Source organism: Saccostrea cucullata, unplaced genomic scaffold (assembly GCF_032062105.1).
Source record: "Saccostrea cucullata isolate Sc308-1 unplaced genomic scaffold, CSIRO_AGI_Scuc_v1 ctg1064, whole genome shotgun sequence".
Taxonomy (NCBI): domain Eukaryota; kingdom Metazoa; phylum Mollusca; class Bivalvia; order Ostreida; family Ostreidae; genus Saccostrea; species Saccostrea cuccullata.
In genome coordinates, this window is record NW_026924085.1 from 175,177 (window position 1) to 193,712 (window position 18,536).

The 18,536-nt window shown below is 32.4% G+C and overlaps 3 protein-coding genes across 4 annotated transcripts; 1 reads left to right on the top strand and 2 right to left on the bottom strand.

Moving 5' to 3' along the window:
- Positions 1-825: 825 nt before the first annotated feature.
- LOC134265670 (D-beta-hydroxybutyrate dehydrogenase-like) lies at positions 826-15,501 on the bottom strand. Of its 2 annotated transcripts, none has more exons than XM_062747889.1 (9): positions 15,426-15,501; positions 9,289-9,457; positions 8,221-8,342; positions 7,303-7,425; positions 4,483-4,586; positions 4,031-4,103; positions 1,973-2,034; positions 1,762-1,812; positions 826-1,116 (listed from the first exon to the last, which is right to left on the bottom strand). In XM_062747889.1, exons 2-9 carry the CDS (start codon positions 9,444-9,446, stop codon positions 1,024-1,026), a joined length of 786 nt encoding a protein of 261 aa, XP_062603873.1. In that variant the 5' UTR covers positions 9,447-9,457; positions 15,426-15,501; the 3' UTR covers positions 826-1,023. The 2 variants fall into 2 exon arrangements, with proteins under 2 accessions (XP_062603873.1, XP_062603874.1); XM_062747890.1 differs by lacking the exon at positions 15,426-15,501 and adding an exon at positions 10,241-10,337.
- LOC134265674 (uncharacterized) lies at positions 14,127-14,483 on the bottom strand. Its single transcript, XM_062747892.1, has one exon. It carries the CDS (start codon positions 14,481-14,483, stop codon positions 14,127-14,129), a length of 357 nt encoding a protein of 118 aa, XP_062603876.1.
- A 1,334-nt stretch (positions 15,502-16,835) lies between the features above and the next one.
- LOC134265675 (uncharacterized) lies at positions 16,836-17,897 on the top strand. The gene has a single exon (XM_062747894.1). The coding sequence runs from the start codon at positions 16,836-16,838 to the stop codon at positions 17,895-17,897; it is 1,062 nt and encodes a 353-aa protein (XP_062603878.1).
- Positions 17,898-18,536: the final 639 nt, after the last annotated feature.

Genomic DNA, 18,536 nt, shown 5'->3' on the forward strand with positions numbered 1-18,536 from the left:
TTCACAAACCTTTCTAAACCACGGTAATCCCTTTGTTTCATTTTGCCGGCATCCCACTTCTTGGTTTGTTTTCCACTGACCCCGTGGCAAAAAAACTTTTGTGTAACATCGATAACTGTTGATTTTGGAATTTTCAACATCTCACTGACCTTGTGACGGGAAAGACCACTCTGTATCAAATCTATAACGATATTTTTCGCCTCCATCCCAAGTTCCTGCCCTTTTTGACCAATATTTTCAAATTCGTAATTCTGACAACTTGCGCTAACTACAGACGACAACAAATTACGATGTGATACATCATGTGACTAAAAATCTATATCTAGGACACTTCGTCATCGATGAAGTGTACATTTTGTATATAAAAACAGGAGACTCAAAATATGTATTTTCGTTTTCAAGCATAAACAAGTCGCCATGTTGACCGAATACTTATGGCACGTGTCTGTACATGTAGGTGGGGTTTTTTCTCAGAAAATTTCAGCACCAATGCTGAATTTTCTAAAGATATATTCCGGAATGCATAAAAAATAATTGTTTCCTGGAAGGTAATTTTTTTAAAGATGGCCTAAACGAGTTTAAGGAATATCAAATTCAGACATTATCATACATTTATCATGCACAACTTGTTCTGATTTACTCAATATAAATATATGTTATGATGGAATTTGATTAAAATTGTCTCTACTTTTTATATAATCAAGTGTTATGTAATTTTCTATTGCATACGCTGCGTCACAAATGCACTGCTAGACTGCATGTAATAATATTTTTTGTTCAAGATAATTTATTTATACATTTTATTTTTTGAAAAAAAATCAAAAGTAATATTTTGTTGCTTTGTTTAATCCACCAAAAATGTACAAGTTTTTTTCAAACTTGCCCACATGACAATGAATGCTATATATTGGCTCGTAAAGAATTGAATTATGAACAAGGTTCTTTTAAGATTTTGCTTTGTAAGCAGTGACAGAAATAAGACCGTTTTTTGCACTGGACATAACACAAGAAATGGTTAAGCGTCTATTGTGCTGTGTATCCGCCATCTACCGGAATAGCTGTTCCTGTCATATTGTCTGCTGCCGGGGAGCAAAGAAAGGTAACTAGTTCAGCCACCTGTCAAAGATATGATAGAAAGATATAAAGGATAGAAGGAAAAGTATGACCGGTCTGCTGGGGAGTTGTACTTCTTTAAGGCACCTGCTGGTAAGCAAAGAGAAAGTAACTAGCTCAGCAACCTGTCAAAGATAAGATAGCAAGATATGAAAGATACGAAGAAAAATTTATACCGGTGGACAGGAGAGTTCTTCATGGCACCTGATCCCAACTCTATCGATGTTTTAAAGGTCCACGTTTGCTCTGATTCAAAGCTTGTATTGTTAATGTTTGATGGACTTCAGATTTTAAATACATGTTCGATATCTCCATCCCTATATTTCACTTACCAAATGCCTGTTAAAAACTAAAACCTGTTGAAAAATTCTAACGAAGTAGATCACATCAGTGATTATCAGTAATAAGAATATTGTAACAAGTTATTATAACCTCTTGTTTACTATAATATATATGTATATTTCATATATGTGAAACGTTTTCTTTCACTGCACCATCTTTCATATAAACCGATTAATGCTTTTGTAGAATCTATCAACTCTATCAATGAGTAGAGGCGTCGGAGATAAAATATATTGAACTTGTTCACATTTGTTTCATCTAGTGCACATTTACGTCAACATAGCCCTTTATTCAAAAATCATAAACCTGAGAAGGCGTTGTAATCTTTTTCGTAGGATTCATTCCTGCAAGACTCTCCTGAAATTGAAATTAAATGTTTATATTATATATACTTTTATATGATAAAGTCAGAGAGAACTGGTTGTGGTTTTGGCTGACAATTTTTTTTCTTTGTAATATCAAACTATTTGTTACAATACATAAGCTGCCTTTTTAAATATGATCTAAAAAAATTTACCAGACACTTTTCTCGACTTTCCCCCGACTTTTCTTGCATGGACGCCATTACAGGTTTAATAACTACAAATTATGTTCATCAGCGTCAACATATGCTAATGGAAACAAAATCATTTATAATGTGCATATTGTCATATCATGTTGTCATACATGTATTTGTTTCTAAATTTAATGAAGGCAGCTGTAAATTGTGTGCTCCTATTCATAATCGGGAAATCCGTCGTCAATTTAGAATGTAGATAATGCGTAACAAGAAATATGTAGGACGTCAGTCAGCATTTCACTCAATGAATAATTGCTGACAAGGCCATATAGCATTGTATCGACCATAGAACTTTCAACGAGACTGCTGATATTCTTGTTTCAACTTTGTTAATGATTTACCTCGTTTTAGAAATTGCATAAACGTAAAGCATGCTCTTGCATATCGAATCAATTGAGAGATATAGACTACGTGAGCAGGTCATGAAGGTTTATTGCTGCATAAGAAAGGGATGTCGACGATTGATAAGTTAGCCATCACGTCTATCAAGGAGCTTGGTTGTTAGGTTACCATGAAAGTCTTTTTTTCAAGAAATATAACGTTTATATATTTAATCCAACGATCCTCATTTCATTATGAACATTTTCCTATTTTGCCCTCTTTTTCATCCAATTTAAATTGGGAAAGAGGGGAAAACATACGAGGGGCGTTCAATAAATAATGTCATTAGCTCGATGACATACAACATAGAAATCATATGACATTAAGCTAGACTTTCTCTCATTTTTGAATCTTAAATGAATTGATAACAGTTTATGTGACCATTTTTCATCACATATTTTAACCGTGAGAAGCTGGGAAACAAGGGCTACTCGAGACACTGCATTATAAATGAATGGTAAAGAATTAGTAAACTAGAGTGAAAATAAAAGCTTCATTAAAGCTGCTGTAAAACGTGTTAAAAAATCCCAAAGAAATTTTCACTGAAATATGTGACATTTACAGCAACCAATGCCTGTTTTATAGACAAATGATCAGGTGGATTTAAATAATAAAAATTATATAATGGGCATCAAGAATGGGTACCGTCCTTGCCAACAAAAATTATAACAACTTATGTGCTATTTGCCCAATTTCAACAAATAATATCTGATGATGTATGACTGACTTTAAGACACATAGCAAATTTGATATACGTCATATCGGGAGTAGTTCACAATGTTTTTAAGAAACGTTTGACGGTAAAAAAGCTTGGTACTTAAAGATCACCCCATATTTTGAAAAATGAGTGAAAACGACAGCGTGTAGGAATGTCTTAACAATTATTTTAAAATATCAGTAACTGTAGTTATCCAAGTTTGTTTCATATTCAAACAGATAATGGAACATGAATCTACTGCTTAAAACACTCAACACAAAATTTACCATAAGATGTACTTGATAAAAACAGCAATGGTCCGACAAGAGCAAAGGTATGCGAGAACACAAAGACAGATTTATATGCAATTTTCTTAAATATTAGTGGCACTGTTGTTCAATTTCGTATTCGGGGAGACAGTAATTTTTAGAGGAGTCTAGAAAGCATTCTTTTTGCAAAAAAATCGAAAGGTTTATTAGAGGAAGAACCTAGAATCAGGAATCCACTACATTAAATTTCTTCATGACAGCGTCCAAATCCTGCACACCTGAAGAGTAAAGAGGTTTTCGGGATAAAAAGAAAGTTAATATTTTTTCACATTAACAATATTTGCTAGATCTTTTACCTTTTGACTTGTTTCTATTTCCTAACTTGAAAAACCACCTTTCAGAAAAATAAAAACAAGTCCAGGAAATCATTGGATCTGCTTTTTTCCAGTATACTAAGGGTCATACCCAAAAATGTGTTCTAAATACAATCATAAATTAAATAAAAACTTTAACGGACATCTATTTTAATCAAAAGAGATTAATAAGTCAAATCATGAAGACTAAATCATTAAAAAGCGTCTTTTGCTTTTTTCCGAGCCCCGATGACATTATTTATTGAACGTCCCTCTTAACATTTAGAACACTGTCTTTCGATTTTGTAAAACTCACAGTTGGTATCCATTACACAGGGACTAATGCTATTACATGTCACTCCGTGTGGCGCTGCCTCTACTGCAATAGCCTTGTAATAAACAAAAATAAAATTCAACATTTGATAAACTTTATTTTCATTTTCCATTAAAATGGGAAAACAGACGTAGGTATTGATAAATAAATAAATGCCATTCGTTTCTTTTCTTATATGTCTCATTTTTGTTTTTAAATTAGAATAATTGAATATTATTACCGCGTAGTAAAAATAAATATAAGTACTCATTAAAAGAATCATAATTAGTGAAAATATTACCCGAATGAATTCAATTATTTCTTTTTGTATAGGTTCTCTTTTTTTTTTTTTTTTTTTTTTTTTTTTTTTGCTTTCGGATGAGGAAAATCAGATATACTAGTAAAAAGAATTATAAATACTAATTAAAAATAATTATACTTGGTGATAATATTACCCTAGTAAGACCTATAAGTCCGGACTTTGTGGCTACGTATCCTGTGTATTGAGGGCAACCTACTAGTCCTAACGTCGACGATATGTTTATTATTCTCCCCCAGCCTAATTGAAAAATACAAAACATATATGTAAAACGAGAATATTTGGCGCACTACTAATTTTAGCGCCTTTGGCGCAAAAGCTCCTGAACGCTAAAATTTATTGTGCGCTAACGGATTTCTAAATTTTATTTTGTGTGTGTGTGAGAGAGGGTGTGTGTGTATGTGTGTGTGTGTGTGTTCAAAGCTTCCACATAAGTACATGTAAACCGGAACGCGCGATTACGTAATGTCGAAGGGTCTTTGGATTTTATATACACACTAGCACTTTGCATGGTAGGATCGATCGAGAAAGTTCTGCCAAATTATAATTTAATTAAACTATTGTTACCTGTTAACTGATACTTATCATTAGCACCTTCAAAATTTTCTTATACCTTTTTATTTTGAATTTCCTCATTTAGCAGCAAACTACAACTAAATTTATAGATATAGGATACCAAGAACTGGGAGAAAGACCATGGATTTTAATGGGTCCTAGTATTCATTTCCATTTTTTTTAGATCGATCTAATTTTTTTCAGTTTGTTTTTTTTTTAACTTTTCTCTTAAAAAGATATACTGTAGATCACTAAATTTTCGTGACACCTTATTTTCGCGAGATATTCATTGTCTCTTGGTTAGCGAGACAAAATTTTCACGAATCGTTGTTACTGCTCTGTATAATCTTTAGGAATACTATTATGCGCGAGAATTAAATTTTCGAGAGCACACGGTCTCGCGTAATTACGCGAAAACAAAGTTCTCCCAAATAAAAAGTGATTTACAGTATACGCAAAGGAATGTGTATTACAGGTCAACATTAATGATTAAGAAATAACAACGTTACATTAAAGTCTCAATTAAAAAAAAAAGAGAAAGATTACATAAATTCCTAAAATTACATATTGGCTTGAACAAATGTCTTATAGCTGGTGTATTTTTATTTTTATTTTACATTATCCTTGGATAAGGTAAACATTCTAAAAAATAACCAGAAGTCTCTGTCGAGACTGAAGCTCTACTGGTTTGTACTTATAGCAAAGGAAGAGGAAAGTACTTAAGCATGGGAATTGAAAATTTGCACAGGCAAAAAAGAGAATAATGATCCTTCCATAAGTCTCTTTATTATATAGTCTACTTGCAAGCCACATTATTTATAATACATAAGACTGTATTTGAAGGCAAATTTGAGAGTAACAGAAACCATTTTATTTGCGATCTTCCATTGTTGTAACGGATATAAAAAATCTCCAGATTACTTGAGTGTTATTTGTAACCTCTGTGTTTTGAAAGAATTTCACAGAAATTTCCATTTTTGTAACAACGCCAACAGATGTTAAAAAAAAATACACAGAATTATAGGTTTGAATAATGTGTTTATATTGAAATCAGACTAAATTTGTAGGAGGAGTAGCATTTTGAAAGAATTTCACAGAAATTTCCATTTTTGTTTACAACGTTATGAAATCGATATTTTGATTGTGACGTCTACTTGTGTGCCGTTATATTTGCAAAACGCGCATTTTGAAAGAATTTCACCTATTTTTAGTAATACGGCCTAAAATCCGGTGAATATGTAGTGTTATGAACTGTTCGTGTTTGTATAGATTGTATAGGGACTATAAATAGACTATATAATAATAATGATTAAGAAATAACAACGTTACATTAAAGTCTCGTTGAAATCAAAAACCGATAACAGAAAAATTACATAAATTCCTAAAATTATATTGAAATGAACAAAACTTATAGCTGGTGTATTTTTATTTTTATTTTACATTATCCTTGGATAAGGTAAACATTCTAAAATATAAAAATTATCACATTGTTTTATTTCATATTTAACAACAAAAGACGATACTTTTGAAAATTATTTGTGATATTAAAGCAAACTTTGCAATTAGTATTTTTAATGTCTTGCCTTCTCAAACTTTTAGCAGGACAAAAGTAATTTATATAAAATGTAACAAGGGAATATAGGTTAATGTTGCATGCAGTTACATTGTAAAGAAATGACAATTTTTGATATTTTCTTTATAATATTCAATCAGAAACTAAAGAATACAAAAATGAATCGAAGGGTACATTATTATATATTTCAAAGACATTTTAAAGATTGTTATTGATTGTATACCTAGATACTGTCAAAAAAATTTGCAGTTATTTTTTCTTACCTTTTGATTATTTTCATTTAACATTTTTTTTATTTGCAAAAACCGATTAAAAATCGCTCAAATGAAAATAGCGCTTTTCAGAAATTATTATTAATGTAATGTTCATTACAAAAGAACCGACAAGAATCATCGACCTCTGAAAACAGAAATGGGATCAGGTGCCGTGGAAGAGTAAGCTGTCCCTTTCAACCGGCCACTTCTACTGTTCCCTCCTTGCTTCGATCGGGTTAGCAGTAAAATCCATAGATAAATTAATGTTAAAGTAATTTCCAAACAATTTGTATGAAAGATCTTTGTCAAACAAGGTCATTGTATCGACTTTAGAATGCGCACAGTGTTAATTTGAAAAGATTTTTTTGTATGTTTTATTTTCAATTTATTTGTCAATAAACTGCCTTTTTCAGAAATTGTTTGTACTTAAAAATGCACTTGCGTATCGAATCTTCTGCGAGAAATATATTCCATATGCCGGTGAAAACATTTCTTGCTACATAAAAAATAACATTTTTTTCTTACTAGGAGTCAATCGAAAATGCTATTGAATTATTATTGTATTAAGCCTTACCTTTCTTTTTCATTGATACATAAGCGTATTTACAAAGCTGAAATGGTGCCTTCAAATTCACAGTGATTTCTTCATCAAAACCCTCCAGAGTTTTACTTTCTAGGAAGTCAGAGTGGATAATTCCTGTAAGACATCGAATAAAAAACAAATTTTACCATGTTCAGTTTCGGATCCAGGAATCTTGAAAGAGAGGGACCAGTTTGGGTAGGGTAGGGGCCAGTAACAACGCCCAAAAAATCGATTTATTACATCTAATGTATACTTTGGAGACAAAAGGGACGGGCCCCCTGTCCCCCGCTCCAAAAACATTCCGTCAGTAATGATTACTCATTCCTTTTATATAAAAATTCAAATAGAATTGTTTAAGCACCTCATACTATTGCTGTATTAATTTCGCGAAGAAATCTTCTGAGTGCTAAAATATCTAGATGAATAATAATTCTACATATATTCGGATGAAGATGTAGTAGTTTTAGTAATATGTAAATATTAACTGGAGTTGGGGGTAATATTTAGCTAGCCTCAAAAGAATTAAATATTGCCAGACGCAAATATGAAAGAGAACCATTGAATTAAATTATATGCATTTTGACTAAGGACCTAGTGCTAGCTAATCTTTGCTGGTTAATAGTGAAAATTGATTTATTGTCAATATTTTTAGAAAGAACTTATACAAAAATGTTGAATGTTTCTCTTTACAGAAAATATTTGGACTATTCTTCACTGAATATGAAAATTTTGAATTCAAGAATATGTAAAGGCAATTGGAAAAATAAATTCACTTTTCAGTTTTTCAAACCATACCCAAAAATATGAAGCATTTTAATAATATAATTTCTAAGATTAAAACCTACAAAAAAATTTCCAGTAAGCATTGGTATGTTATGTGATTATGTACAGAGGTCATATATAACTTACCTGCATTATTCACTAATATATCTATACCAGATGGAATTGCAGAATCAATTTTCTGGCAAAGATCAGTTATGCATTCTTTCTTCAGCAGGTTGCATTCAAAATACCGAACGTCTGTTTTGCATCTATAGATGAAATAAATTTGATCAATCATTATAATTTCAGATTAAACAAATTATAGGAATTAAGCAATAAATATTGAATTTTATCATTCCATCTATTCAATTGAAATTGATTGAATATGGAAGAAAATGCTCTACGTGCAAACAACTTTAAATCGAGGCAAGCGTACCATCAAACTCGCTTAAAATCAACATTTCACAAAGTCTATGGTCGATACAATGACCTTATTTATATAAACAATCTATCCTTAAGGTTCATAAAACCATCTGCTCACTCATATGAAATGTTGTTTGAACCGTAATGATTTTCCAAAATAAATGTGTTTTATAAGTTAAATAAAAACTAATGTAGCATAGCTTGTGGGGAAAATTGAACAAAAAAGACACTTCAACTTGACAAATCTATAAAAGAATAATAGAGATCTATGTCATTAAGAGTTATCTTTTTTATCAGAGTATCGATGAACCTTAAGTCGAATGTTAACTTATGTTCTTCATATGGTCCACCATTTCACACTGACTTGTTTACGGACATTTTTTTCCTTTGACCGATCATGACAAAGAGCACAAGGTATATTTGATCGTACGATATTGAATGGAACCTCATCCAATGTTCGATTCGCTCTGCCCAAAATGTGTGTGATTTCAATGAACCTTTCAAACTTACTGTAAAAGCACAAGTATTCGTGGGGTATTAAATTTCGTTTATTTCGTTAAGTTAACAATAATCAACGGAATTAAATCCCTCACAAAATTTTATATGACTATATATTGAATAGGGTCACTTTCAAAACAACGAAATTTAATGCCAACGAAACTATTCTGGATAACAAATCAAAGCAATTTTATCCCCATGAAAAGTTCTGCTTCTACAGTATTACTGTTCATTATATTCATATTTCAGGTTCTCAATTCTTATAAACTGATAGAAAATACGATTAAAAATTACCTTTGCGTTAGATTCGCAATGCTATCTGCAACAGTTTCTGGATCAAAACGGTCTGTTCCGAGAATTGTACATCCAGATCGGGCTAGGGATGCAGCAATTTCAGACCCCAAGCCTCCACAAATACCGGTCACTAAGGCAATTTTCCCGTTTAGTGACATGCTAATAGAATCTAAAAAAACATTAAACCATGTCATTTATGCCAAAAAAAAAAAACCAGGTAAATAAAGTAAATAAAATAAATATTTCAAACTCTGTCTTAATTTTGGTGTTGTTCTGATGTAATGTGTTGGCACACAATAAAATCTTAAATCACTTTTTTTTGGAATAGATGTAAATGTAATGAAAGCATTTAAATTGAGGTGGTGAGAGGAATGTAGCGCAACATTTGACACATGACACATGATTATGATAACATTATCATAACTTCAAATAATGTATTGTCAATACTTTTTTGCATCTTTCCTACTGACACAATATTGGTCGTGTATATCACCTGTCACCATAAGAACCCTCATGGATATGACCTTATCTAACCTCACTTTTTAAACAAAGATATGGGGAATTTACTGGTATAGCGAGGTGTTTTGCAATCCCATCTTAACATTTTGTTACATTTTACGGATATAACGAACTTTTATAAAGTGAATTCATATTTATAAGGAACTGATTCTGATTCCCAAAATTGACCTATGATTGTCTTGCTAAATTGTACAAGACTTCATCTTTGGCAATATTTAAAGAATCCCTTACAGTTTGTACAAAATGCTTGGAAAACGATTTTCTTTCCGTATACTGTTGTATGAAAAAGCTGCTTACAAAATACCCCGACTACTACCAGTGTTTATGTTCCATTAAAATACCAGCAGATAACTTGGATATTTACTTCAGATTGTCGTGTATTTTACGTATTCAGTGCATAATTTTGAATATACTTTAGTAACAAAAATCCTACCACACTGGACACTCTCCCGAAAGCAATCTGGTCACTTGAACACTATATCAGTTTCACTCATATACAGGTTACCTTAGATGAAAATACTTAAATTCCTTGTTTGTAAAGTGTCTACAATGCATGTATGTTATTGCAATTTTGAAGTCGCTGCCGTTCGTAATCTCCATATATTTCATCTAAACAATATGTATACTTTATCAAGAGCACACATGTGTTTAATAAAACGATACCAATGCTAATAATGTATACAGGTATTGTTTGCATTGGTATCGAATTCCTTTAACCCAGTAGGGTCACATATTCATGCTTGAGAAATTTATATTAATTCATGAGATCCAATTTTTGTATTGAACATGGAATGCACATAATACTTAAATGGTCTTCTCTAGATGTTTGTAATGTATTTGTTTTTCTCTAATGTTTACAAGTTCGACATGAAGTCAAACGTGACCCCCAGTATTTTCACTGCAGTCAAATGTACGTATGACTAGTGCTTGTATTTAGGGGGTTTTCCACTACAATTTAAATGGCTCGTATTTGACAAGATATCGATTAAGTAGGTCAAACATTAACAAAATCTTTTTTTCAAATGAATTTCGTTTACTTGAGTGTGCAACTAGATATAACAGGATAAAAATTGAATGGGGTTTAAGAATTTTTTTTTAATTTGTGTGAGTTATTGATGAGTAAATGACACAGACTTGTCACATAGGTTTATTTTCCATTAAACACAAGCTACATTGTAACTAGTCAGTGTGATTTATACACTAATAATTCACACTTTACATAAAAAACATTCCTTATATTTACAAAAAAAATGGAATCACAAAAGTTTACCAAAATCAATAGCATGAAAATTTACGACGTTTTTAAATTTAAATTCAATAATTTCACACGATAAATCAAACACCAGGCTTCTTGACATCGCTCAGGAGCAGAGAAGATTTTCAAAGAAATACTTAGAAATGTATTTTCACTATATAATCCATTTAGCCCGGGCAGCCAGCCTCCCTAGCACTAGAACCCCAACTCCGGGGCCATGAATTTCACAATTTTGGTAGACGACTCAATGCTGATTACAATCATGCCAACGGTTTGACTGCTTGATGTCCAGGAGTAAATCATTAGCAGCTGCTTTTTCTATAACAATGGAATTCGTTAACTATCTTGTCATTTGGTCATTTGCAAAATTATTCTATTAAAAACATTCTGATTGTACAGATAGAGAAGAGGCAGATAAATGAAAAACAATTTAACAAAAATATGCATCTTTACACTGTTTTTATTTTGACTTAATTTTGTCTATCGAGGAAGCTCTGCATTTAGAAACTATGACTAGAATAATTTTCACAAATATCAAAAATATGAGACATGTAAAGGAAATCAAATTTTATCCGTACAAGTTGTCATTTGCGATGGCTGTCCATCCAAATCGAAGTCTTTGTGCATAATTAGAAATATAACGCAAAGCATTTTCCCGAAATATTTTCATCTCATGTATAAATTATGACTTCATTTCTGTCCCGTGCTTTCACTGAAGAAGGGGATACTATTTTGGAGGGGTCTGTCAGATTTCGTTTCCGGGCGATATATCGAGATGCCGTTGACCATCAGCTTTTGCAATAAATTAATGTTTTATCACAACTTGCCTAAAGAAGACCTCTATATAATTCTACGCTACATGAATATACAGCTTAACGCACTTTTTAAGCTCACATTAATTTTCGCACAAATTTAGGTCACATTGTTATGATGTAATATTGTGTATTGAGGAATCAAAATACATTTTAAAAGTATTTGTTTACATTATTTGAGTTTTACCGGGGGTATTTCATTTACTAAAGCAAAATTCACACATATCAATTGGTAGAACTTTGATATTTTCATGGCTGAAAAATAACAGCTACTCTCATTTGAATTTTTGTGGTTTCTTGCCAATTGCAATTGTCTTTTTATCCGTTCTTATGAAAGCAACAACTGTTTGCAGAAACGTAGACATGGGCACAGTTTAGCTATTGCCAGCTTGTATTTTCTGTACATTTTGACTCTTTAATTAGCTCGGGGTGATAATGGTTTTTTTTATCTGTTTGACTGCTTTGTATGTTAAAAAGATGGGATTTTTCAGAGTCAACTTTTAAAATCTGGACTCATGAGAGATTCATCCTTATGCAAAATTCTAACCTTTCAAAATGTAAATGCAGAGGAATTTTCCTTTTCATAGAAGGAATTTACTATTGAAAAAAATAAACAATACTTCATTATCCTACCCTTTAGTCTGGTTTCCGTTTGCAATGCTATCCCTTTTCGGCGCTACATTTCGACAAAACCAAGAGAAGTATGGTAAAAAACAAAGAATTTTAAAAACTACTTACCTTTAGGAAACAAAATTCAAAATTTCAACTACATGATATCAAGGAAAGCTCGTTTTACAAAATTGTTAAAAACCTATGGTAGAATCGTATAGTCGAAAAATCGTACCATTTACATATAAATTCCCCTTAAAACATCCACTTTAGAAACTTAAAATAATAAATTTAAAAGGCATCTATGTTTGAACGTTATATATGTAATATAACGTTATGTCTTTGTACTGCAGTTAAACATGGTATTTTCATTAGAACAATGTGACCTTAATTTGTGCGAAAATCATGTGAGCTTAAGTGCCTTGAGCTGTATTGTTTGATATGTTTTTCTAGTCAAATGTTATAATAAATTATATTGTAGAATTTCAATATTTTGCTTTAAAAATCGAAAATTAAAGGTATTTCTCTATACAATTCTACAGTAAAAGTAAAATTAATGTGTTTTGAGATTTTCCTAAATATTTCTATATGATGGTACAGGTATTAATGTTGCAACCGTCTCAGAAAAATGCAACGTTAATTCTCATTCAAACAAAATAAAGAAACACACTTCATTGTGTATATTTATATCTGTATAAATAATAATTTAAAATAGGCTTTAAAATGAAATATTGATATCATAAATTGAATTTGATTTCATTGAAAGTACAGTCATTACTCATTAAATCTATATAGGTGATATGTTCGGCGTTGCTTATACTGCCTAAACCATGGTTTTCCGAAGAAAAATTATTAGATGATATTCAGAGGATGTGCATTTCAACGAAATGACAGAAAGGCAATAAAAGCCTACAATAGACGTTTGCCATGAGTTCCTGCTGGTGTTTATTCAGGTGGAACGAATGTGGAGGGTATATATACCCTAGTGTTGATATCAGAGATTAAAAAAAAACTGACATGGCATATGGCAATGCGAAGGGAATACACCTTTGTACTGATATTAGTGATTAAAAAAAACATATATGGCATGTTGAAATGCAAAGGGTATATATATTCTAGTGTTGATATAAGAGATAACAAAAAAATATGACAGATGTTTTATTTTTTATTTAATTTTGTTCATATTTGAAATGTGTTATGATTTTAATGCAGTTGTATGCTTTTTTGAATGTAGTTGTATAGATAAAGACAATCTCGGATATAAATAATGGTTTGAAATATAAAACAGAGAAGAATAGAATGGTTCACAAGAACGTGTAAGGGCTATGAAAAATTACAAAAGATATACTGGGCTATTTGTCCACTCTTCATAAACTGTTGATAACCTTTGCACATTTTTAATGATTTCCATCATTTCCTAAATTGAACTCCATATATTTAATCACATAATGAATTTTTGTTCTTTACATTCCTCTGATGACATCGAACTTCTTTTAAATAATTATTTTCACATACCTTATTTTCTTCACATTACCATTGCAACACTCAGCAACAAAGAAATTGCGTCCTGTGTCTGCACATAAATCCCATGGAAGATTTAGAAGACTATTATCAATTAAACTAAGGAACTGTCCATCCTGATGCTAGATGTGAATACAGTTGTTGTCACAGTCTGCTGTCAGGATCTGACTCTGATTGTCTGTTGTGATGCCGACTGGACCAAAGGTCCCCTTAGAAGAAGAGGGAGGACCTTCGTATCTAAATCGGAGTTTTCCTGCCTCATTGACCACCACAACTGCTTTGGCCTTATTGTCAGCAACACAAATGTCCAAGTTTATGTTCTCATTAATGCATTTACAGTAACCAAGTGAGAATAGAGATTTGTGGTTGCTATCAAACTGAATGGTTTGTTTCTTTGTAGAACCAGAGTGACGGACAACCTTAGCTTGTTCGCCATTTTCGCTGACCATGAAAACCAAAGTGTCTTCATAAGAGGTCATGCAGACATTGTAAGGTATCCACCCTGTAGTCTAATAACTTCCTGTATCTGTTCATTCTTCACTATGTTAACCGTTCTTGTGTCAAGGTCAGAAAAAACAAGATCCCCTCTCCTTGTGACCGCTATGTCACGAGGTGACTTTCCTGACTTGGTTCTAATTGATCTTAGTAATATGCCCTGAATTTAATCACTTCCTGTGTATAAGGATAAGGGGACAAGCGACCACAGGTAGACTCATTGGGTAGACCCAATCATTCACACCTGTTCAAAATAAGCCACTTCCTCACCTTGAATTTACAACCCGGTAAAAATGCTTGCCTTTAAGTGAAAGACGGACATCTAGACGCACTAATAGGCAGACAGTCTGACAGACACGCAAGATTTAATGTCCCCTCACTTTCGCAAAAAAGGGGGACGTAAATATTAACCTGTAGTGTATTCGAAAAAATTGCATTGATTGCAAATTGAAAATATTGTGAAATATTATAGGAGGAGACATTGAAAAATATCTTTTGTAAAGTAAAATAAATCATTAATTACCTTTAATTAATTGTATTTAAGTGTAGTACATGTTATCTATAGTTCACAATAGTTAACTATTTTTATATAGAACTTTTTGTTAGGGAACGAAGTAAACAAACAAACGGACATCGTTTACCCTGGCCTGGATCCCCATTGCACTTAGATATTAAATAGAATCTCTAAGAATGTTACTGAATTACATGCAGATTTGGACTTAAAGCTATTGATTTTTACTACATATATAACTTTATTTACACTAATAAATCGTAACTTGATTTTTTTGTCATTTTGACATTTATGAACATGTTATCTTATCTTGGATATTTTTAGAAGCAGACTTTTTCAAACTTATATTAATTATAAATAAGGTCATGGCAAGTTAAACATATAATAAAATAAATTGATGGAAGGATATACATACCATGGATATAATGGTACAATAGTAAATGGCTTTTTCAAACTCTGAAGGTGACTTTAGAAGATGGATTAATCTGATGGAAAATCCCTCGTTTGTACTTTCGTTTTCAAATAAGGTATTTAAAATTTAACTGTAGTATTTTTTTTTAAAGAAATCACTGAAATCCAAACCCTACAAAATATCTTTTTCTTATTTAAATATTGTAGGGCAGTAGATAACAGTATTCATTTTGCATACTAGGTAATTGACAGCTGAAACTATTCAAAATTTGACACAATATATGCGTGTGAGTTTTTAATCTGCAAAGTAAAATATTTAAGTTTAGTAAGCAAATATCACTGACGTAACTGCACCTGTTAACATATATATATATATCTTTTTTTTCCAGATTTTTGCAACTATATAATTTATTTTTTTGTAAAAAATTGGAATGTTACACGTTCCTCGACTCTCAAAGGCGGCTTATGTGGGATTGTGTCATGAAATAGGGACTCCTAAAGAAGTGATGTTCAGAAAAGAAGTAGACGACACTGTAGAAGTTCTAAGTCAACCTTTTGATAATAGAAGGGGATTGAGAAAAATGAAGAGTGGACGTAAGCGTGAGGGATTTCGGCTGATAACGTCAGATGTAGATTTTATGTGCTGGCCTCAAGACCTCAAGGTCATCTGTGATCTCTCTCAGATCAGTCTCTACCCTATCCCACAACACACTGTGATTCTGATGGAGTGTGATGAGCTACCACCGGGATTTACCAGACTGCATTTGTTAAGTCCCTCAAATCCTCCATATATCACATCCTCCTGTTTAATTAGTAATAACGAATTATATATTTCTAGTACATTGTTCCGCAATAACCATTCACAATTCATAAAGGCAATCGATGGATACTTTGCATCATCCATTCCGCACGGACCCTGTTCGTCCAATATCAGAAAACTGAATTTTGAGGCAGTTATTGTGTTCTGTTTTCATTCACACCACTGGCCGACATTAGCTCTACCATCGAAACAGAGATGGCTTTAACACGGTTGGCCAACCCGCAATGTTTTATCGAACATACTGTGTAATGGAATTCATATTGTTCCTATTGGAAGCAAATCCGAGAATGAGGAAGAATGGAGATTATCCTTCTCCCAAGCAGAACTCAAACTTGTCTGTACAATGAATCACTGTCAGTTTTTGTGTTATTGTCTACTAAAAATTTTACTCAAGGAACTAATCAGTTCGCAAAGGAATTCCCCAATTCTTTTTTCGTATTTTATCAATCAGTTTTATTTTGGGTCATTCAAAACAATAATTCCTTAATTTGGACACCCAATTACTTACTGCGTTGCTTCTTGGAATGTTTTAAATTATTAATATACTGGGTTCGAATTGGAGAATGTTCAAACTTTTTTATTCCAAAAAACAACATGTTTACAATGAAAGTCACCGGATCTGTACAAGCAGCATTGTGTAATCGGTTGCAGGATTTATATTGTAAAGGCATACCTTTTCTATTATTAAGTCAAACCATTAGACCTTATCTCAGTCAACCCATTTTATACAGTTCATTGAGTGCTTGTACAGACGATAGCCGTATAAAAACGAGCACAGAATTAGATATCAGCTTCTTTAAGGAAATACAGCTGTTAGAATGTTACCGGAGCGTTGAGGACTTTCCATTTTGCATGAATAAAGTTGAGAGATTGATGAGACCGAAGCTGACATCGCACCAGGTTGTTACATTACAATGCATGACATCAAGTTTATTAAGGAACTCTTCACTTTCGATACAGAACGATATAGACCCAAATAAAAATCGCGCGGTTTATTGCAATATCTATAAAGTAACAGCTATGTTAAAACTGCCATGTACAACAGGTTTTGTGTCAGACATTCTGTACCTTGCTATGTATTTCTACAGAACTCGTAGATATGAACTCTCCCTCAATTGCTTAAAGAAAGCACAGGAGAGAATGTCAGCCCCTTTTATTGTGTATGATAAAACTGTAGATATAGATACGTATGAATACTACACGACGGGGATGTCTCTGGAAATGAAAATCAAAAGAGCTGTAATGATTAACATTCGTTTGATATTTAAGGTCATTTACATTGACGAACTAGAGTTAGAGCAGAAAATTATTAGAAAGAATAGAACACGTGTATTATTTGTCCCACCTTTCGTGATTTTACACATGTTATTTATACTGAATCACCACAGGCTGGGTGACACAGTCAGGTCATTACAATCTTTAAATGATCTACTGACACTGCTTCTCTATGATGATGATGATTATGTGTCAACTGCGGAGAGGGATACTTCCTGTAAAATACTGGGCATCTGTCAACAAATCACTGGAGATTTTTCGGGATCTCTACAGTCGTATCAAAATTCCTTTCCACAAATTCCCTTTCACAGAATCCAGGACGCGACTCATTTAAGATTGAATATGCTTCCCCGTGGAACAATATTATATCATTGTGCTTAATTTAAAAGGTCAGCTGGTTGTTAATTTTTTTTTCACCAAAATGTTCCTCAAAAATTATTCTTAATGCTTACGTTTTTTGTGGTTGGGTCCTTTTTAGAAACTTGTACCTACTTTGGTGTTTCAATACTTTTTATATTACTGTTAACTTACTCTTATAATTACTTTTTATATGATTTTATTTAGGAAACTTCAAACATGTAATACAGTTTAGCATTCATAAAAATCATAAAACCATTCAAACAAGAGGCCCATGGGCCACATCGCTCTCCTGAGAAGCTTTGACAATCTTGTTCTTTACCAGATTTCCCCATTGTAATACATATTGTGACCCCACTCTACCCCACTGATCATAATTTGGACAATTTGAAGTCTACACTATCCCAGGAAACTTCCACATAAGTTTAAGCTTTTCTGGCCCAGTGGTTCTTGAGGAGAAGATTTTTAAAGATTTTTCCTATATATTTCTACGTAAAATTTTGATATCCTTTTTGACCCCACCCTACCCCCGGCGTCAGGATTTGTACAATTTAAAATCTACACTACCCCAGGATGCTTCCACATAAGTTTCAGCTTTTCTGGCCCAGTGGTTCTTGAGGAGAAGATTTTTAAAGATTTTTCCTATATATTTCTACGTAAAAT